General features: G+C 48.1%; 2 protein-coding genes across 2 annotated transcripts in view; one reads left to right on the forward strand and one right to left on the reverse strand.

The window, feature by feature from the left end:
- The window catches only part of Slc9a1 (solute carrier family 9 member A1), a 74,004-nt gene that overhangs the window by 33,604 nt on the left and 18,165 nt on the right, over positions 1–22,235 (reverse strand). The window lies entirely within an intron of this gene.
- LOC123460731 (40S ribosomal protein S25-like) lies at positions 11,996–12,492 on the forward strand. Its single transcript, XM_045149406.1, has one exon. It carries the CDS (start codon positions 12,050–12,052, stop codon positions 12,425–12,427), a length of 378 nt encoding a protein of 125 aa, XP_045005341.1. The 5' UTR covers positions 11,996–12,049; the 3' UTR covers positions 12,428–12,492.

Consider the following 22,235-nt stretch of genomic DNA (forward strand, 5'->3'; position numbering starts at 1 on the left):
TCCTCATGCGTGGACAGAGAGGTGGCTTACAGTGGGGGGTGGCAGGAGGGAAGCAACACAAAGAGAAATGCTACAATTTCCAGGACGACTCCCCTGCAGAAAGTGAGTCACAATGTCCCACTTTCAGCTGTTTTAAGAGAGGGTAAAGGGTTGCAATGAACAAAACCCAGGTGGCGCAGGCTGAGTGGGGAAACAGCAGCCCAGGGAAGCGGCTGGGTCCTTCTGCCTCTCGCTAGTCAATGAGCTTCCAGAACCCATGTGTGGTATGTCGCCTGGGGATGGTGAGGAAGACATCTATGAGAGCTAGGTTTTGTGCCAGCCTGGATTCCCAGCTACTCGAGAAGATGAGACAGGAGGATTGCAAGTTTGGCCTACCTGAGCTACTGAAAAAGTTCAAGGTCAGGCAGGACAATTTAGTGAGACTCCCATCTCAAAAAATAGAAAATGAGGGGGCTGGAGAGATGGCTTAGCGGTTAAGCGCTTGCCTGTGAAGCCTAAGGACCCCGGTTCAAGGCTCAGTTCCCCAGGTCCCACGTTAGCCAGATGCACAAGGGGGCGCACGCGTCTGGAGTTCGTTTGCAGAGGCTGGAAGCCCTGGTGCGCCCATTCTCTCTCTCTCCCTCTATCTGTCTTTCTCTCTGTGTCTGTCGCTCTCAAATAAATAAATAAAAAAAAAAATAGAAAATGAAGCCAGGAGTGGTGGTACACCACTTTAATCACGCCTTTAATCCCAGCACTCGGGAGGCAGAGGTAGGAGGATCACCATGAGTTTGAGGCCACCCTGAGACTCCATAGTGAACTCCAGGTCAGCCTGAGCTAGAGTGAGACCTACCTTGAAAAAAGAGAGAGAAGCCGGGCGTGGTGGCGCACGCCTTTAATCCCAGCACTCGGGAGGCAGAGATAGGAGGATCGTCATGAGTTCGAGGCCACCCTGAGACTACATAGTTAATTCCAGGTCAGCCTGAGCTAGAGTGAGACTCTACCTTGAAAAACCAAAAAAAAAAAAAAAAGAAAGAAAGAAAAAAGAGAGAGAGAGAGAGAGAGAGAGAGAGAGAGAGAGAGAGAGGGAGAGAGAAAGAAAGAAAGAAAGAAAGAAAGAAAGAAAGAAAGAAAGAAAGAAAGAAAGAAAGAAAGAAAGAAAGAAAGAAGGAAAGAAAATGGCTGCTGGGTGTTGTGGCACAGGTCTTTAATGCCAGCACTCAGAAGGCAGAGATAAGAGGATCACCTTGAATTCAAGACCACCTTGAGATGACAACACAGTGAATTCCAGGATAGTCTGGTCTAGAACGAGAACAAGAACACACACACACACACACACACACACACACACACACACACACACGAAAAGGCAGCGAAAACCAGGAGAATCAAAATCCATGGACAAGATAAGAAAAGACAGCTGACTCCCCATCATGAGATGAGCTTCCTCTTGCACATCAGCCAGGTCCAGGTGACACCCGAGGAACTGGTGAGGTAAGCCTGACAACTTGTGCCAGGGTGAAGGTGACAAGACGGTGAGGACACTCAAAACACATCAAAGCAGAATTCCAGAAGTTGCTGAGAACTTAACATTAAAGTAGACTTGTAACACACCGCCACTGGTCAGGGAGCATTATGCAAGAGGGAGCGGGAAGACTGTAAGAGCCCCAGCATGGCAAGGAGTATCCAGAGGCACTGCCCCCCCACACACAAAAAGACTGACTGGTATTCTCACACTCATAACCTATAACCCCATGGTGAATACCAGTAACCCCACTGAGAAAGACCCTCAGTGGAATGGGGGAAGCGGGGGAAGGAAATGGTACTGATAGATGATGTGCCCATACCAAGTTTCTAAATAATAATAATAAACAAGGGCAGGAAAGATGGCTTAGTGGTTAAGGCATTTGCCTGCAAAGCCAGAGGACCCAGGTTTGATTCCCCAGGACACAATAAGCCAGATGCCCTAGGTGGTACATGTGGCTAGAATTCATATGCAGCAGTGCAGGAGGCCCTGGTGTGTCCATTCTCTCTCTCTCTCTCCCTGTCTCTGTCTCTCTCAAATAAATAAAAATATTTTAAATAATAATAATCAAAAACGACATCAGTGAGATTCTCAGAGGACAGAGACAGCACAGAGGGTCTTATGGAGGGGTGTGTTCTGACAGGCACAGGTAGATCTGCAGAACAGCAAGGACATAGGAGCTGGGGGCTCCTGACAGGTGACTCATTTTCTGGTTCTTCCTATAGTTGCCTATAGGATTATGCTGACTCCTTTGCCCTTCACATCCAGCCACGGGTAAAGGCTGCTGGCTTTTCCTAGTAGGTGTACGTGTGCCACTGTTGACTCCATCACCACCTCATCCACTGTGATCACTTGCAGCAGCAGCCAACAGTATCCTGCACCCACGGTGATCCTCCTACCTCTGCCTCCCAAGTGCCGGGATTAAAGGTATACACTACCATGCCCGGCTAAAATATACTTTGAAACGGAAGGACAAAGCCCTACAGACTCGGCTCTGCTCCCTCTCAAGCTCTCGTGGCACTCTTCATTTCCTTGAGTCAATCTCAGAGCCCCTGCAGTTACTTATCTCTGCCTGAAATACTCTTCCTTTAGCACCCCAGTAGATGGCATGCCCCTCCCTTCCTTCAGGTCCCTGCTTGAGGCCTCAGGGAGGTCCTGCCCACTCTCTTTACTACTCTGCTGTATCTTTCTCTGTGGCACCCATCACCTCCTGGAAGTACATGTGCTTACTGGCAGTTCCCACACCCAGAATGTAGGCTGCAGGAGGCAGGCTCTGTCCCTATCACTGCTGTGTTCCTGGCGCCATCTGACCTACAGGTGATTACCACTGACACGATGATTGTCTTGTCTTATTCCCCTCCCAGGTGATTGCCAAGATCACCTGAGGCCACAGACATGAGAACATGGAGCAAGACACTGTTAGAGAGGCACTGATGATTCCTGGTCCACCATGGAGAATCCTATGGAAACAGACACACAGCCCTCTACCAATAGTTGATAGTCTCGCTACACTGGGTGGGTGGCTGGCTGGTTTGTCTTCCTCTGTAGACTACAGACAAGTTCAACAGACAAGCAATGATAGACCCTGCTCTATGATCTTTGAACACAAAGCCTGGGACATGATAAGATGATAAGATGACTATGTGGTGGTTTGATTAAAGTGTCCCCCATAAACTTAGGTGTTCTGAATGCTAGGTTCCGCAGCTGATGGCAATTGGAAATTAAAGTCTCCAGGAGCCCATGTATTGTTGGGGGTAGGCTTATGGGTGTTATAGCCAGTTTCCCCATGCCAGTGTTTGGCACACTCTCCTGTTGCTATTGTCCACCTTATGCTGGCCAGGGGATGATGTCCATCCTCTACTCATGCCATTGTTTTCCCCTGCCATTGTGGAGCTTCCCCTCGAGCCTGTAAGCCAAAATAAACCTCTTTTTCCCCAAGCTGCTCTTGGTTGGGTGATTTCTACCAGTAACGTGAACCTGACTGCAACACACTAGATAAGGTCCTCTCCAACAACTGGCCCTATGAAGTTTGGCACAAAACTCCAGCAGAGCTGGTTTTTGCCTTGAAATGAGAGCTGGAAAGGCATCTGGCAAGGCGGGATGGGAAGAACAGGAAGGTGTGGGTAGAAGATTTCTACCACGGCACACGACAGAGGAGGCTGGAGAGGAAGCCATTACTTAGATGAGCACAAAGTGGCCTTTTCTCCAGTTTTCACAAATCCAGACAGTGGACAGGAGATGGAGAAACAAGTTCAGAGAGGTACACAAATTCACTCAAGGGCTGAAGGGATGGCTTAGTGGTTAAAGCACTTGCCTGCAAATCTTAAGGACCTAGGTTCGACTCCCCAGGACCCACAAACTCATGACCGCATGTGTGGCAGTGGAGACAAGTCCCATCTCAGTACTGTTGACTCCCATCTGGTGCTCACTCAAAAGCCATGTGATATAAAGTCATAAATATCCTTGGGGAGGGGAAGGGTCTTAATAGGATGAATCAAGTTGAACTGTAGGGTTCTGAAGACCAGGCTCAGAAGCCTAGGGTGCAAAAGAGCTGTCCAGCTACAAGATCCTGAAGTCTATGGCCCCAGGGAAGTCAGCACCATCTCTGCACGACACCAGTGGGATGAGGCTCCTCCCTCCCCACCACCGAATGTCTCATGAGACTGGAAACCTTCCTTCAGAGCCAGGTCCAGATCAGGGATCAAGAGACCAATCACTCACACACTAAGTGCTTTGAGCGAGGCCTTGCCTTTGTTTGGCCTCAGATTCTCCAACCCCAGTGGCTTGAACTTGAGATATTGCTGCTTCAGTCTTACAGAACCCATGATTACAGGCCTGAGTCTCCAGGCGGGGCTCAGAGGCTTGCTGAGAGCCATGACTAATGAGCTAAGAACCTCAGCCCCCAACAAAGTCTGTAGCTCATCTTTGTCTCCACCAACAAGATCACACTAGGAGTCCTGGTCTGTCATCAGGGAGCTATCTTCTGCCCCACTGCTAAAGCATTTCTCTGTGGTCTGCGGCCTATCATAGTGCTGCCCTAAGCACCTTAGTTTGGTTTCTTCCTCTTTTTTTTTTTCAAGGTAGGGTCTCATTCTGTGTCAGGCCTGCTAAATTCTTTCGCCAGTTCTCAGGCTAAATTTTTTTGTTTTATTTTTGTTGTTTGTTCGTTTGTTGTTTTTTTTTCGAGGTAGGGTCATTAGCCCAGGAATTCACCATGTAGTTTCAGGGTGGCCTCAAACTCAAAGCGATCCTTCTACCTCTGCCTCCTGAGTGCTGGGATTAAAGGTGTGTGTCACAATGCCCAGCTGTTTGGTTTTCTGAGACAGTATCTCATAGAACTTCATGTGCCAGGGATGACCTCCAACTCACTATGTAGCTGGCCTCCTGATTCCACCTTCCCCAAGTGCACTCACCACCATGCCTGACTCAGTTTCTTCCCCTCTAATGCTGGGATAAGCAACGTCTGTGGCACAGGGTGGCTGGGAAATAGAGAAGAGCATGAGGTGAAAACACTCTGAGGAAAGCAGAAGCAAACACAGCTGAGCCTCCCCCAGAGCTGCACAGGTCACACTGACAGCCTTGCTTTCAAGGCCGACGTGAGGGGTAGATGACAGCCTCGGGACAGAGGACAATGAGGAGCGCAACCACTTCCCTCTCAAAGGGCCGTCCTGAGCAGCGGGAGCTGGGGCTCAGGAAAGCAATCTGCTATATCATCCTATCTCTGCACCCCCCTACCCCCAGGCCCAGGAAGACCTACTGACATCAGGCACAGCTGCCAGCCAAGCAGTCAGGGGACAGGAGACTCAGGCCACTCCGAGGGAGCCCTTCAGAAGAACCCTGTCCCTGTCATTGTTGATTTCAGGCTGATCTGGCTGCAAGCATCTCTAGGGAAACCAAGAGAGGCTGAGGGAGGCAGAAATCCTCATCACCTGTGGAATCTCTTGGGACCAGGTCACAAAACTGGATGTAGCACTCTCCCAGACAGATGCCCTGGGTGGCATGATCCCTGGCGAAGGCAGAGACACCCATCTGCAGGACATGTTTTGAAAGCCCTCTACACACTTTTGGTAGTCTAGCTGACTGAGCCCCAGAATGGTGGCAGATTCAGAGAACATACTTGGAGGGCCTCTCCCTGCCTGTGTTCCCTCCAAACTGGAAAGTTTCTCACTCAGACCTCTAGGAGCCTGGAAATATGGAGTAGATGGGAAAGTTGAGCATTCTCAGAGGAGACTGCCTGTAGAGGACGATGCAGAGAAATAAATGATGAGGACATGACAGGCAGAAGGCCCTGGTCCTAAGGCCGGGACAGCCCAGGGCTCAGGAGCTTTCCTGAAGGAGAGGAGCAGCAAGAAACCACAGGAGATTAGAAAAGGCAGACAACACAACTCACAGAGGGGTAGGAAATGGCCAAGGCCATACAACAAAGTGGCAGCAAAACGGGCTCATACTCAGCTCAGGATGGTCTACCTCAAAACCGTCCCTCATGTGGAACAACATGGTGCCAACTTCCAAATTTAGCTCCACTGTCACTTTAAGTGCATTTCCTGAGCACTCCACTTTCTTTCACTGCATGACTCTCCTAAGCCCTCTGACAAATCACCCTCCTCATTCTACAGCTAAGCAAACCGGAAGATGAAGGAATTAACCCGGGCCCCTCAGCCTGGTCTTTCTGATTCCAAAGCACAGCCCCTAACCATGTGGGGCTCTGGTTTTCTATCCTGCTGTGGACACACAGGCGTGTGAGGAGCAGCACCTGGGTTTACTGCCAGCTCTCTCTCTCTTCTGCTGTATGGTCTCAGGCAGGCCAATCGCCTATGCCAAACTTCCAGGCCTCTAAAACCCACAGAAGTACCAGCATGCCCTGTGAGGGTAGAGGCAGGAGCTGTCTGGGACCCTAGCAAAGGGGAATGGGGCCCCTCTGGCAGGACCTACTGGCCTGGGTATGGCACGCAGGTCTCTACTTAGCTGCTGTGTGCACTGCCTTGTGGGGGATAATGCAGCCCTCCAGCCATATACCCCCACAGAAAGGTAGAAGCAAGCCCTGTGCTTTCCCATCTGGGCCATGAAGCAGGCACTATTCTTTCTATTTCCCAATGAACAAGCTAGAGAATTTGCTTAAATGACACAGGGTAGTAAGTGAGCAAACAGTTACTGGATCCTAGGACTGCTAGATTCCAGAGACCAAGCTCTGCCCTCATGCCAGGCCAGGTAAGTGCCGCCTGCTAATGCCCTGGCCCTCTGGAACAAGCTCCAGGCCGGAGGCTGGGACTTCAGTGATGAACTAGCGCAGAGAGCCAAGGGTCCCAGGCAGGGTTGAGGGCTGCCTACTGGCCTGCCAGACAGCCAACCCCATAAGTAAATGTGCCCTGCCCAGGAAGGAGATAAGGAACGCTTTGTCAGAGCTGACTTCTGCCTGGCCATGCACTGGATGCAGGGCTTGCACAGGGCCCATTGTCTACATATGGCAAAGAGGAAGGCCCTGCAGCAGGGCAAGGGAGATGCCTGTGGCATCTGGAACCGGGGAAGCAGCCACCGCTGGGCACAACACAGAGGGTCTAGAACCTGGGTGGGTGGCTCTCATCCATTCAGTCACTCAGCTTCCTCCTGAGATGGTGACACTGATGATAATGCTTGCTAGCACTTATTGATTGGCAAGGCCAAGTTGGATTTGAGGAAGCCAACTCCGGGGTTAGCCAGCACTCATCTGCAAGGGCATTTCTCAACAGCCCTTTACCTGGATGGTAATTTCCTAAATGCTCCAAAGAACACTGCCCTCTTTCAGGAGTTGGCACTCTGGCTGTGGGTCTACTCAGCCATATAGTGATGGAAGAGACTAAATAACTTCAAATGGCTCTTTCACTCTGACCTCCAAGGATTCAAGATCATCCAGTTTCACTATTTTCCTAGATAAGTTTACTGACCTCTCTGGACCTCATTTACAAAGTGGGGATACCTCTCCCCACCTTACAAGGTCAGGGAAAGAGCACCTGAGATAGAGAGGCAGAGCTCAGCAGGGAGCCAGGGAAGAGAGGCCGGGACATGAGTGGCTGGTGCCTCCCGCTCCTGGTGCAGGGCTGGTTCTCATGGCCATTCATTGCCACTGGAGCATGTGTCACTCTATGACCTCGCCCTGAAAGCAGACACCAGGGCTTTCCCAGCCCCCGCCTTGGGCCAACAGGCGGGCCCTGCCTAGCTCACTGATTAGCACTGCCACGGCCTTTCATAATGAACCGTGGCTCCTAGAGGAGACAGGAGCCAGGGTATCAAGAGCCATTTCTACTCCTGTGTACCTGGTACTGAGCGTGGTGGTTAAATACCTGGGAGAGTACGTCCTCCCTGGGCCAGTACTGTGTAAACTTTATCATGCCAAATATTTCCTGGGAAGGAGCAGGTTGAGTGAGACAGGTGATGGTAGTCAGGTATGTCTCCAGATTCCTGACCTCAGCCTCGATCATAACCTTGCAGGTCTGGAGCACCTCTCCAGGCCCTTGGAGGAGCTGGGAAGGGCGAAGGCTCAGGAGATCTAACCAAGGGAGAAGTCATCTAAGACTACTCAAATCCAGGCCTGTGAGGTCCACTTAAGAGGAAGGGCACAGGAGTCCCAGTTTGACTTCTTTTGAGGATGGAGAACAAGGTGAGGCCTCTCTTTGGGGTACAGTTAGGACAGCAAGGGTTCTGTGGCCTGCTAGGACAGCATGTCTCCATGCCAAAACCTGCTCTTCTGCTTTCCTGGACTACAGGGTGAAGGGCATAGCCCATGGCCTGCAAGTTTTAGGCTCCCCAGAGGCCTCAGCCAGGGGGGAAGGGGAAAACTGGAGCCTTGGACATTTCCTGCAGTACCCTTCCTCCACAGTTGGGAGCCCTACAGGGAGGAAATGACTAGGTCAAAGCTGAACTTGGGCTCACTCAGAGTGGGGACCCTCTGGAGGAGTTCTCTCTGCCCAGGAAGTGGCCATGCAGGCTCCTGGGAGTCAGAAGTCACTGGTCTGGTCCTGGTTGCATTAACTGCTGGCTCCATGGCCTTCCCTGGACTTCATTTGCAAAATGATGGGGCTGGTTGACTTCTCATAAGTCTCTAGTCTGACTACTTATGCTTTTACCTAAGAACTACTACACTTATATCACCTTCCATTTTGATTTCTACTTTCATATACATGATCACAGTTAAACCATACCAAAGCTCAGGGCATGTGAGCCTGACAGTGCATTCATAGGGAACCACAGAGCAAACCTTGCTTTCCATGTAGAGGAAAGCCAGAGAAACTGGCCGTGCTGGGTCAGAGTAGAAAGCCCCACATGGTTGGTTAAGGGGATGCATCCTAGATTCCCTCCAGAAGCTACTCTCTTGATGCAAATAAAGGAATCCTTTTTTACTTTTTTTAAATATTTCTTAAGCCAGGCGTGGTGGCACACGCCTTTAATCTCAGCACTTGGGAGGTGGAGGTAGGAGTATTGCTATGAGTTCAAGGCCACCCTGAGACTACATAATGAATTCCAGGTCAGCCTGAAGCAGAGTGAAACACTACCTCAAAACAACGACAACAAAAATCTTTATTTTATTTATTTATTTATTGTTTGAGAGAAAGGAAGAGAATGGGCGCGCCTGGGCCTCCAGACACTGCAAATAAACTCCAGATGCATGCACCCCCTTGTGTATCTGGCTTACATGGGTCTTGGAGAATCAAACCGAGATCCTTTGGCTCTGTAGGCAAATGCCTTAACGACCAAGCAATCTCTCTACCCCATTTTTAATTTTTTAATATCATTTATTTATTTATGAGAAAGAAAGAGGCAGGCAGAGCCTCCTGCCACTGCAAGCAAACTTGACACATATGCCACTTTATGCATCTGGCTTTATGTGGGTACTGAGGAATCAAACTATGGCAATCAGGCTTTGCAAGCAAGTGCCTTTAACCACTGAGCCATCTCCTCCAAGGATACCCTTTTCAGAAGGTCAGATTTTTAGAAGCCCAGGCATGGTGGTACATGCCTATAATCCCAGCACTTGAGAGGTAGAGGCAGAAGGATCAGGAGTTCAAAGCCAGCCTTTACTACATGGCAAGTTTGAGGTCAGCCTAGGTTACATGACACTCTATCTTAAACTAAAAAAAATCAAAAAGATGGGTGTGGTGGCATACGCCTTTAATCCCAGCACTCAGGAGGCAGAGGTAGGAGTGTTACTGTGAGCTCAAGGCCACGCTGAGACTACATAGTGAATTCCAGGTCAGTCTGAACTAGAGATAGAAGCGCCTCAAGTTCAAGGCCAACCTAGATCATACAGCAAGACTCAAAATAAATAAACAGCCAGATATGGTGGCATACACCTTTAATCCCAGCACCTAGAAGGCACAGGTAGGAGAATCACAGTGAGTTCAAGGCTACCCTGAGACTACATAGTGAATTATAAGTCAGCCTGAGCTACAGTGAACCCTACCTCAAAAAACAAACAAACAAACCCCAGTAAATAAATAAATAAATAAAAACAGGGTATTGTGATCTACACCTGTAATCTCAGCACAGGGAGGCTGAGGCAGGAGGACGGCCATGTCTTTAAGGCCAGTCTGGGTTACGGAGTGAAATTATGCCTCCTCTCCTCCACAAAAAGAAAAGAAAAGGCTGGAGGGATGGCTAAGCAGTTATGGCATTTGTCTGAAAAGCCAAAGGACCCAGGTTCGATTCCCCGGGATTCATGTTAGCCAGATGCACATGGGGGCGCACGCGTCTGGAGTTTGCTGGCAGTGGCCAGAGGCCCTGGTGCGCCCATTCTTTTTCTCTCTCTCCCTCTTTTTCTGTCAAATAAATAAGCAAAAATAAATAATTTTTTTAAAAAGTAGGTGTGGTATGGCAGTGAGTACCCTTAATCCTGGTACTTGGGAGGCAGAGGTAGGAGGATCAACATGAGTTCGAGGCCACTCTAAGACTACATAGTAAATTTTAGGTCAGACTGGGCTAGAGCCAAACCCTACCTTGAAAAAAACAAGAAAAAGAGAAGAAAGAGATCTTAAGGGAGGGAGAGTAAAGAGAGGGACAATGGATATTATGTGACATGAAACAGAAACGGAGCTACTTGGGAAAAGAAAGGAAACTGGCCAAAGAGAGGGTGCACGCCTTTAATCCCAGCATTCAGGAGGCAAAGGTAGGAGGATCACCATGAGTTTGAGGCCCCTGAGTCTACATAGTGAATTCCAGGTCAGCCTGAGCTAGAGTGAGAACATACCTCGAAAAAAAGAAAAATAATAATTTAAGCTGGGCGTGGTGGTGCATGCCTTTAATCCCAGCACTTGAGAGACAGAGGTATGGAAGAGAGAGAATGGACACACCAGGGCCTCTAGCCACTGCAAACTCCAGATGCATGTGCCACCTTGTGCATCCGCCTTAGTGGGTACTAGGGAATCAAACCTATGTCCTTTTATATATATATGTGTGTGTGTGTGTATATATATATATGTATGTATATGTATATATATATTTTTTTATTATTTATTTATTTTGAGGTTGGGTCTCACACGACCTCAGGCTGACCGCAACTCACACTGTAGTTACAGACTGGCCTCAAACTCATAGCAACTATCCTACCTCTGCCTCCTGAGTGCTGGTATTAAAGGGCTAGAGGCCCTGACATGCCCATTCTCTCTATCTGTCTTTCTCTCTCCAAAAATAAAAATATTAAAAATAATATTTTTTAAAACGTTAGAATCACAGAAATCAAGAGTAGAACAGTGATTTGCAGAACCTGTGAAGGGTGGGACAATATGAAGAAAAGATTGAGAAGTGGCTATTGGGTACATGGGTGTAGTTGAAAAGAAGGGTTAAAAGAAAAAGGAAGGGAGGAGGGTACTTAATAGGTTGGTATTGTATATATGTAAGTACAATGATTGTGATGGGGGAGGTAATATGATGGAGAATGGAATTTCAAAGAGGAAAGTGAGGGGGGGAGGGAATTACCAAGGGAATTTTTTTATAATCATGGAAAATGCTAATAAAAATTAAAAAAAAAAAAAAAGAAGGGTTAACTCCCCCAGGCCCAGAAAGCCAAGCGCCACATGTTCTCTCTCATATGTGGATCCTAGCTACAGATGACTGGGCTTCTGTGTGAGAATGAAAGTACTTAGTAGCAGAGGCCAGTAAATTGAAAAGGAGACATAAAGGGAAGAGAAAGGAAGGGGGGAGGATACTTAATAGGTTGGTATTGTATATATGTAAGTACAATGATTGTGATGGAGAATATGATGGAGAATGGAATTTCAAAGGGGAACGTGTGGGGGGGAGGGAGGGAATTACCATGGGATTTTTTTATAATCATGGAAAATGCTAAAAAAAATTTTAAAAAAAGGGGGTTAACTCCCAGTGTTCTGCATCACAGTAGGGTAGCTGTGGGTGGTGAAATGCTGAGAGGACCATGATGACTGAACCAGAACGTACTGCCTCCGAGCCACACTGTCAGGTCGGCAATAATTAATAGACTATTTGAAAATAGCTAGTAGACTTTTTTTTCCGACATCTTAGCGAAGCCGCAGTGGTCGCAGCGGCTCTCCAAGCTTCGCCATGCCGCCCAAGGACGACAAGAAGAAGAAAGACGCCGGGAAGTCGGCTAAGAAAGACAAAGACCCAGTCAACAAGTCTGGGGGCAAGACCAAAAAGAAGAAGTGGTCCAAAGGCAAAGTTCGGGACAAGCTCAACAACCTAGTCCTATTTGACAAAGCTACGTACGACAAACTCTGTAAAGAAGTTCCCAACTATAAGCTTATTACCCCTGCTGTGGTCTCTGAGAGACTGAAGATCCGCGGTTCCCTGGCCAGGGCAGCCCTTCAGGAGCTCCTTAGTAAAGGACTTATCAAACTGGTTTCAAAGCACAGAGCTCAAGTGATTTACACCAGAAATACCAAGGGTGGAGATGCCCCCGCTGCTGGTGAAGATGTATGAACAGGTTCAACTCAACTGACTGTACATTTGGAAAAATAAAATTTATTAAGTCAAAAAAAAGAAAATAGCTAGTAGAAAGGACTTTAGGTGTTCCCGGTACAAATAAGTGATGTCTGGGGTGATATGCCAATTTTCCTGATTTGATCAATACCCATGGTATACATGTACTGAAATATCACACTGTTCCCTCTAGATATGTACAGTTACTCTGTGCCAAATAAAAATAAAAACATACTCTTTAAGAAAGAGTACAGGCAGCTTGCTTGTTTTTCTGCCAAGTATTTTTATTTATTTATTTCAGAGAGATAAAGAGGCAGAGAGAGAAAGAGAAAAAGAGAAAGAGAGAGAGAGAGAGCGAGAGAGAGAGAGAAAGAGAGGGAGAGAATGGACGCACCAGGGCCTCCAGCTGCTGTAAACAAACTGTAGGTGCATGTGCCACCTTTTGCATTTGCGTGAGTCCTGGAGAATCGAACCTTGGCCCTTTGGCTTTGCAGGCCTTAACTGCTAAGCCATCTCCCCAGCCCAAGCCAACTATTTTTATTAAGTAGTTCACATCACTGCAAAGAGACTAGCAGAGACTATCTCTGCTTCCCAGGTGCTGGAATTAAAGGCACGTACCACCACTCCCAGCTTAGACTACCTCATCTAATTCACAACTAGACACATGGAACCAGTAACAGTACTCGGCCTAAGGGGTAAGAGAGCAAAAAGGATAGGTTTTGTATTAAAATAGAAAAGAAAGGCCAAGCATGGTGGTCACCCCTTTAATCCCAGCATTTGGGAGGCACAGGTAGGAGGATCACTATGAGTCCAAGGCCAACCTGATAGGTCAGCCTAAACTAGGAGACCTTACCTCGAAAAATCAAAAAGGACTTATGTGGTATTTGAAAACTTCTTGGAAAAAAAAAAAAGAAAATGTGGGAGCAGGGCATTCTGAGCACTGGCTCTGAGTCATAAATTAAGTATTACATTTTACTGTAACAAACTCTCTCTCTCTCTCTCTTTTTTTGGCAAGATAGGATTTCACTGCAGTCCAGGCTGACCTGGAATTTACTATGTAGACTCAGGTTGAACTCAAACTCTTGGAGATTCTCCTACCTCTGCTTCCCAAGTGCTGGAATTAAAGGCATGTACCACCACTCCCAGCTTAGACTATCTCATTTAATTCACACACACACACACACACACACACACACAACCTGTAGAGGATAAAAATTCTCAGAGCAGGACTACAGTGATGGCTTAACAGTTAAGGTGCTTGCCTGCGAAGCCTAAGGACACAGGTATGATTCCGTAGTACCCACGTAAGCCAGATGCATAAGGTGGCACACGCATCTAGAGTTTGTAGTGGCTCGAGGCCATGGTGTGTCCATTCTCTGTGTCTCTTCCATGCCTCTTTCTCTGTATCTCTCTCTCACAAACAAACAAACAAACAAACAAATAAATATTTTTAAATGTTTAAGCTATCTTCATAATTATCAAAGAAAAGGGGGGACATGGTGGCACACGCCTTTAATCCCAGCACTTGGGAGGCAGAGGTAGGAGGATTGCCGTGAGTTCCAGGCCACCTGAGACTACATAGTGAATTCCAGGTCAGCCTGGGCTAGAGCAAGACCCTACCTCAAAAAAAAAAAAAAAAAAAAAGAAAGGAAAAAAAAAAGCAGCAGCTCAAATGCCTATCAACAGCAGAATGTGCCAATTGTGAGGCATTCACAGCAAGAGAAAGAACAAGCCTCTGCTATATATGGGAACAAAAAGGAACCTCTCCAATATGCTGAGCTTAAAAAGAGCCAGACACAAGAGCACCTATTGTGTTTTCTATTTATCTGAAGTTCAAAATCAGGTAAAACTTAGCCAGGCATGGTAACAATGTGCCTATAATCCTAGTATTAGGGAGGTGAAAGCAGGAAGGTCGGTAGTTTAAGGTCATACTCAGTTACATACCATACTTACACCTAGTTCAAGCCAGCCTGGTCTACATCAAAACCTGTGTCAAAAAAAAAAAAAAAAAAAAAACCAGCCAGGCACGGTGGCGCACGCCTTTAATCCCAGCACTTGAGAAGCAGAGGTAGGAGGATCGCCAAGAGTTTTGAGGCCACCATGAGACTACATAGTGAATTCCAAGTCAGCCTGGGATAGTGAGACCCTACTTAGAAAAAAGCAAAACAAACAAACAAAAATGGCTAGCAAGGTGGCTTAGCGGTTAAGGCGCTTGCCTGTGAATCCTAAGGACCCATGTTCAACTCTCCAGATTCCACACTAGCCAGACACACAAAGGAGAGACAAGTGCAAGGTCACAGAACATGCCCGGTGGGCAGCGCAAGCATCTGGAGTTCAAATGTGGTGGCGGAGGCCATTACAATTCTCTCTTAAACACACACACACACCCCCTAATCAATGCTAATAAACCTCAAAACAGTAGTTACTCCCCAGGAATGTGGGCGTACAGACTAAGACAGGCATGAGGGGACCCTGGGGAAGATCCTTTTCTTGATTTAGGTAGCTTACAAGATAAACATTGTAAATAGACATTGAACTGCACACTTACACATCACACATAACACACAAAAGATTATGTATGCCTAGTACAGTATATAGTGGGATAATTTTTCAAGTAAGTAAGTGGGAGGTGTAAAGCGGAGGTAAGACTATCTGCGGTGTCAAGCCTTTAGTCCCAGCACTCAGGAGGCACAGGTACAAGGATCACTGTGAGTTCCAGGCCAGCCTGAGCTTACACAGTGAGTTCCAGGTCAGCCTGGGCTATAGTGAGACCCTACCTCGAAAAACAAGAAAAATGTTACTCATGAGTCAGGTCATTAGCCTTCAGTCAGACCTGACAGACAATAGAGCTGGAATTCAAACCAGGTCTGTTGGACTCATGGTCTTAAACTACCAGGCTACACTGATCCCTGATTTCTCAGAAGAATGCTTTGAGCCCCCACCTTTAGAACCACCCAAGGAGTGCTCCACAGGAAGCCTGATTCCTGGTTTCCCATGTGGGAGCTATGTGCTCCCATTGCTAGTCACTGGCCACTATGGTTCAGCCACTAAGTAGAACCAGGCTTACCAGAAGCCTCTGGTGTGCAAAAGCCACTGTTTGTCCAGTGCAGTCCAGGGGACACAAGCCAGGTCCACACGAGAGCTTTGGTTCTGCTAGGAGTTGGGACAAGAGGACGGTTGCCCAGTGCTGAAATAAGAGGTCTCAGTCACACTCACCCTGGCTCATAATGATGGAACTTAAGAGGTAAAGACCTGGAGTCTTCGGGCCACACAAGACCCAAGCAGCTGGCCTGGGCGTGGCTCTGATACGGGGCCCAATGGTCAGGCCTCTGGGCCATATGCTTCCTACGAACATTAGAGCCTCACCTACTGTTAACCAACAAAGACCAGATCTGACGAGTTGGCCTCATCCCTCTCCTGGACCACAGACCAGGACTGTAAGAATTATGGGAGACTCAGCCCCTCCTTTTTCCTTTCCCCCTCTCTGAAGGAAGCCACCTCCTGTTGCTTGGCACACATCCCTCCCCTGTTACATCCTCTCCACTCTTCCCACAACTCCTACACAATCCCTGTCCCAAACCATTTCATGCACTTTCCCATCTGATCAGTTTCTTAGGAAGGATAATTATCCATGGAGGGAGGAGGCGGAAAACTGGAGCCAAGAACACTGAGGAAAAATCTCATCTAGTCCATTCTCTACCTTCCAAAACAGCCTTTGTCCTAAGCACAGACTTGCCATGGTCATGCCCCCCGCACCCCCCCCAAAATAAGTGCAATTTCCCCAGCAAAAGCAAAGTTCACACTCCTATTCACTGACTCATAGGCCACCTGGATTGGTTCTAACTCAAAGCTCAGGCCATGTTATCAACAGTCTACATGGCAGCCTCACAGAGACTTATCTGCCACCAGGGTCCATTATACTATGTCCCTGTGCCACTTCAATTGCCTTGTATTTTGCCTATTTACATATCTATCTCCCATAAAGGTGTTGGCATCTAAGGTGTGAATCATTTCCCACCTAGCTCTGTCCAAGTGGAGGAGGTGCCCAGAGACAAGTTGAAAAGTGGTATGGAGTTGGGGGTGTGGTGGCTCATGCTATAAACCCAGCACTTGAGAGGCTAAAGTCGGAAGATTGCAGTGAGTGTGAGGCCAGTTTGGACTACATAGTGAGTTGCAGGTCAGTCTGGGCTGAAATGAAACCCTGCATCAAAAAAAAAAACAAAAAAAAAAAAAGGAAAAACACCTCATCACTGAAGCAGACCAAAAATGAACCCAACATGGCTCAGGGAAATTTTGCGGAAGAGGAGGCAGAAAGAATGTCAGAGCCACATGTTGGGTCATGATATTCAGACATTTATCCTACCCATAACTGTGGGCTAACTCCAGAATATATGACCCATATACCTCAACAAGGAGGGACCAAGGGGAGGGTGTAAATAATGGATGAGCCTAATAATGGTATCAAATTGACTGTATTTGCTGAGTACAAATTAATTAATAAAAAAAAAAAGTCAGGCTTGGTGACACACAAAAATAAAAAAAAGAAAAGGTAGTATGCCAGGCAAAGCCACTGCCCTCTACAGAAGGAACATGAATTGTTCCCAAGGAAACTGTGTCAAAGGATGACCACTTATATTATCACAAAAGGACCCAGGATGAAGGTCAAGAGAGTGAGCTCCCACCCCCAAAAAAGAGTGCTGAGGCCAATACCAGCTCTGCCACCACCCACAGGAGCTCTTGGGCAAGTCATTTCCGCTCTGGCTTCCTCCTCTCTACGATGACAGGGTGGGTCATCATTCGCCATTCAGGAGCCCTCCCAGCTAGGTGCTCTGCGTACTTATTCCTCCTCCACAGCTCTGCACCTCTGCAGGTGCAAGGGCCAGGACTGCTGGTTCCCAAGCACTTCCTGGACTCCATCCAGACTTGGTCTAGGATCCCTCTCTATCCCTCCCAGCTCTGAAGTCTGATTCTGATTCTAGCTGTCCTTGCTTGGCCTGACAACCACCTCAGGCCACGGCCACAGGTTCAGATGGAATAGGATGTCCAAGTCCTAGAGCCATGCAGGGCCATGCTTCCCACAGGACAGGTCTGGTGACTATCCGCTGGCCCTGACACACGGCAAAGGGTGAAGGTACAGTCAGGAGTCCCAGGGAGCCTGCCACCCCAGTTAGCCCCTCCTGCTTCTAAGTTCCCTTCTGGCTGCCTGGTGTGGTCTGCCCCAGCTCCCCCACCCCTCCCTCTTAGCAGCTGACCAGTGGCCTGGCTAGAGGTGCTTCGGGAGGAGTGGCTCTCAGGTGGGAAGCTGTGATCCGCTGTCTACTGTACCTGCTCAGGCCGGGGGTCTGCTTTGCACGTCTCATGAAGTAGCTATCCCAGAGCCTGAAACAGTGTTCCTATCCATGAATTTCAAGCTGTCTGCATGCCATCTCTGGGTCAGACCCAATGCCACCCTGCTCAAAAGCATTTGACAGTACCACTACCTACCACACAACACTTAGCACTGACTCTAATAACCCACCAGAGGCCAACAGACACCATTTGGTCTGGCTTCCCTCTCCATTCTCACACCATACTAGCTTGCCCCACTCTAGCTTCCTCAAACACTCTCCTCAGGGCCCAGGGCTTTGAAAAGTGGGCTCCTTCCTGTCATTCAGCCACCTTCTTAAACAGCCTTCTTCCTATTTCTTTACAACCCATACAGCAGTCTGACATTGCTGGGCCAAGAGTTCCATGCTCTGCACTAGCATGGGAGCCTCTGACATCAGGAACCTCTTCTGCCTTGATCCTCAGCATCCGGAATAGACTGGAACAAAGGAGACAGAACTGGCAGGGCATGTACCCACATTGGCCTGGGTGCTCAGGAGATCACTGTGAAGAGACATGTGACTTGAGGCTTGACTGAGAGCGCCAGCCTGAGGCAGTCCATGGGCAATGTTCCAGACTGGGGACGAGCAAGTGCCACAGTCACATGGAGAGAAAAGGGCCTGGCAAGGCAGGGTGTGTCAGAGGAAGGCTGGTGTGGTTAGAGCAGGGGAAGGAGGAGCAGGGAATGACACTGAGAAAGGTGTAGGCCTTATCACTGTTGGATTTTATCCCAAATTCATGAGGAGACATCAGAAAAGTCTTCAGCAGAGAACACCATGTTCTAGTTTACATTTCTACAAAGCTCCCTCTGGCTGCTCTGAGAGCTGATTATAGGCTGACAGGACTGGAGCCGGGAGACCACTCAGGAGGCCACAGATTCACCAGGAGATGCTCAGGCATGGACAGAGTGTAGGTAGGTATGGAAATGCAATGAAGGAACAACTTGGCCTAGGTACACTCCTTTTGCTGGAGTTCTAGATGCCCAACAACTCAGCCCAGCCCAGCCTATGTTATTTATTTATTTATTTATTTATTTATTTATTTATTTATTTGAGAGAGAGAGAAAGTATGGGCATGTCAGGGCCTCTTATCACTGCAAATAAACTCCAGACACGCATGCCACTTTCTACAGTTGGCTTTACATGGGTGTGGGGAAGTTGAACCTGGGTGTGCAGGCATCGCAAGCAAGCACCTTTAACTGCTAAGCCCTCCCCCTAGTCCCCTGAATCTTCTTCTCACTGAACCCAACCCAGAAGCTTCCAGCGGGCTGTCTTCTCAAGCGGCTGCCCACAACAGCTACTGTGCACCTCACACAGCATCACAATTCTCACCTGATCCAACACCTCTCCTCTTACGGGAACTGCTGGAGGTGCCACGACGAGGCCTCTATTCACTGCGTATCCCAGCCACCCTTCTCCCCTCCTGGAGGCCTCCTGTGCTTTGAGCAGCAGCACAGAGATCACTAAGTGCTTAATTATTCCCTCTGCCACTTCCTTCAGGTAGCAATATGCTGGATTAAGGCAAATAACGTGACTCGCTCTGCTCAGGCTGTCAGGAAGATGAGATGGTGATGTGCTACGTGGAGGCCTCAGCACAAAGCCAGGCACTGCAACACTCAAGCGGTGGTAGCTCCCTTCCTACAGCCCATCAGGGCAACGTGCTTCTCTCGCTGCTGAGCACCTCTACTGCTGCTTGGCCAAGCCGGTAGGGAAGGCTGTTAGGTGGAAGGGTTGGAACTGTGCCAACAACAACAATAAAAAAGCAAAACATAGCCAGGAACTGGAGAGATGGCTTAGCTGTTAAGGCACTTGCGTGTGAAGCCTAAGGACCCAGGTTCGAGTCCCCAGAACCCACATAAGCCAGATGCACAAGGTGGTGCATGCATGCAAAGGGCAATGGCTCTATATCAGCTCTAACTCTGTGTTATTCACATCTCTGCTTCTATCCAGTGATCCCCAAGTGACTGAGTAAACTCTTATTTAACCTCCAGGCTCCAGTCGTCCCCCTCCCCCCACCACGCACCAGGGCTCTGTGGCCCTGCTGAGGTACTTCACAGTACATGAAAGTGCCTGTTTATATGTCAACCTCTCCCTTGAGGTCCGGGTTGTATTTATTCATCCTTCCATCTTCAGCACAACTTTGATCAGCACAAGCCAACGTTTGCTGTCTCCCCCAAAATCAGACAATTCAGGTGTCATTTGTACCCCTAGCCCCAAAGCCCTTGTGTTCATATGCCTAAAAGCATCCTTTTTAAAATTTTTTTTGTTCATTTTATTTATTTATTTGAGAGTGACAGAGAGAGAAAGAGGCAGAGAGAAAGAGAGAGAGAATGGGCGCACCAGGGCTTCCAGCCACTGCAAACTAACTCCAGATGCATGTACCCCCTTGTGCATCTGGCTAACGTGGGTCCTGGGTTATTGAGCCTCAAACCAGTGTCCTTAGGCTTCACAGGCAAGCGCTTAACCGCTAAGCCATCTCTCCAGCCCAAAGCATCCTTTTCTTTTAATGCTACGGGACCAGTAACAGCTCCCACTACTTACAGCACACACAGGGGATTATATACATTATCCTAACTGACTGGGGAAACTGAGACTTAGGGTGAAACAGCTAGGAAGTGAGAACCTTCTGTCCTTAACAGTAGCAAAACTCATCTCAAACTTACAATAGCTGGAACTATGGTATGAAGCATTTTCTGGGTTGGGGATGTGGCACAGTTGCTAGCCTCAAACTCATGGTAATCCTCCTATCTCAGCCTCCCTAAAACTAGGATTAAAGGTGTGAACCACTATACCCAGTTAAAACCTGGTCTTAACTATAAGACAAGGGGCTGAAGAGATGGCCCAGTGGTTTGGGGCACTTGTTTCCAAAGCCTGAAGGCCCTGGTTCAATTTCCCAGTACTTACATAAAGCCAGATGCACAGGGTGGCACATGCATCTGAAGTTCATTTGCAGTGGCAGAAGGCCCTGGTGCATCCATTCTCTCCCTCAAATAAATAAATATTTATTTTAAAAACAAATAAAACAGCCAGGTGTGCTGGTGCATGCCTTTAATCCCAGCACTTGGGAGGCAGAGGAAGGAGGATCTCCCTTAGACAGATCACTTAACCCCCCAGGCCTCTGTCTACCTGATACAGCATCTGGAGTCCTGTTGGCCCTGACCCAGGAAATCGGATCTTGTTTAATGGTAAAGGTTCTATAAAAAGCACAGCATCTGGTGGTGCATACCTTTAATCCCAGCACTCGGGAGGCAGAGGTAGGAGGATCGCCGAGAGTTTGAGGCCACCCTGAGAATACATAGTGAATTCCAGGTCAGCCTGAGCTAGAGTGAGACCCTACCTTAGAAAAAAAAAAAAAAAAAGCACAGCATCCAAGCTGGTGGTGCATGCCTTTAATCCCAGCACTTGGGAGGCAGAGGTAGGAGGATCACCGTGAGTTCGAGGCCACCCTGAGACTACAGAGTGAATTCTAGGTCAGCCTGAGCTAGAGCAAGACCCTACCTCAAAAAAAAAAAAAAAGCACAGCATCCAAGCTCAACGTTAGCTTCTGATGAATTATAAGACCCAAAGGACTCAAAGGTTAAGGGCAGAAGCCTCCAGACTAGCTCAGAGGGCCCAGGCCCAAGGGTTTGCCAGGTACTTTGTAAGTACCATCCCAGCAGGATACTGCTGTTCTTTGACTTAAAGAGCCCCTGGAAAATCAAATTTGCCTAGGTTTAGATACAATATCCAGGCCAAAGACCATAATCCCTCCTCTTGGTCCACTACCTACAGACCCCTGAGTTAATTAACTGAGCAGGTGGGAGACCTCATTTGTTTAAATAAAAAGGTGGGGGAGGGGCTGGAGAGATGGCTTAGCAATTAAAGCGTTGTGAAGCCTAAGGACCCCAGTTCCAGGCTTAATTCCCCAGGAACCACGTAAGCCATGCATCTGGAGTTCATTTGCAGTGGCTGGAGGCCCTGGCATACCCATTCTCTCTCTCTCTCTCAAATAAATAAAAGTAAACAAAAACAATTTTTTTAAAAGATGGGGGAGGTGACAAACAGCATCTTCTCCAAATGTTTCCTGGGGGTGTAGATCAGTGGTAGAGCTCATGCGCAGCATGCAAGAGGCCCAGCATATCCATATACACACAGGTTTCCTGACATGTACAGGGAAAGAAGGGAACAATATTTTCTCCACACTGCCACTTATCCTGTGCTTAACACATCACTAGACACACATTTAGTTACAGGGGAAATCAATGTTTCACTCTCCTGATCCTAAAAGTCACCACTTATTTTGTGTTCTGAATATGACACAGATCCCCTGTCCATCCCCCTGCCCTCCCTGCCAGCCAAGTTGTTACCTCATGCTACAGAGGGTTAAAGTGAGACTCAGTGTGTAAGGTCCTGGTACTACAAAGTTGTGGAGCTGTGAAGTTGGGCTGCAAAGCCTGTGTGTTCCT

This window comes from Jaculus jaculus, chromosome 5, assembly GCF_020740685.1.
Source record: "Jaculus jaculus isolate mJacJac1 chromosome 5, mJacJac1.mat.Y.cur, whole genome shotgun sequence".
Taxonomy (NCBI): Eukaryota; Metazoa; Chordata; class Mammalia; order Rodentia; family Dipodidae; genus Jaculus; species Jaculus jaculus.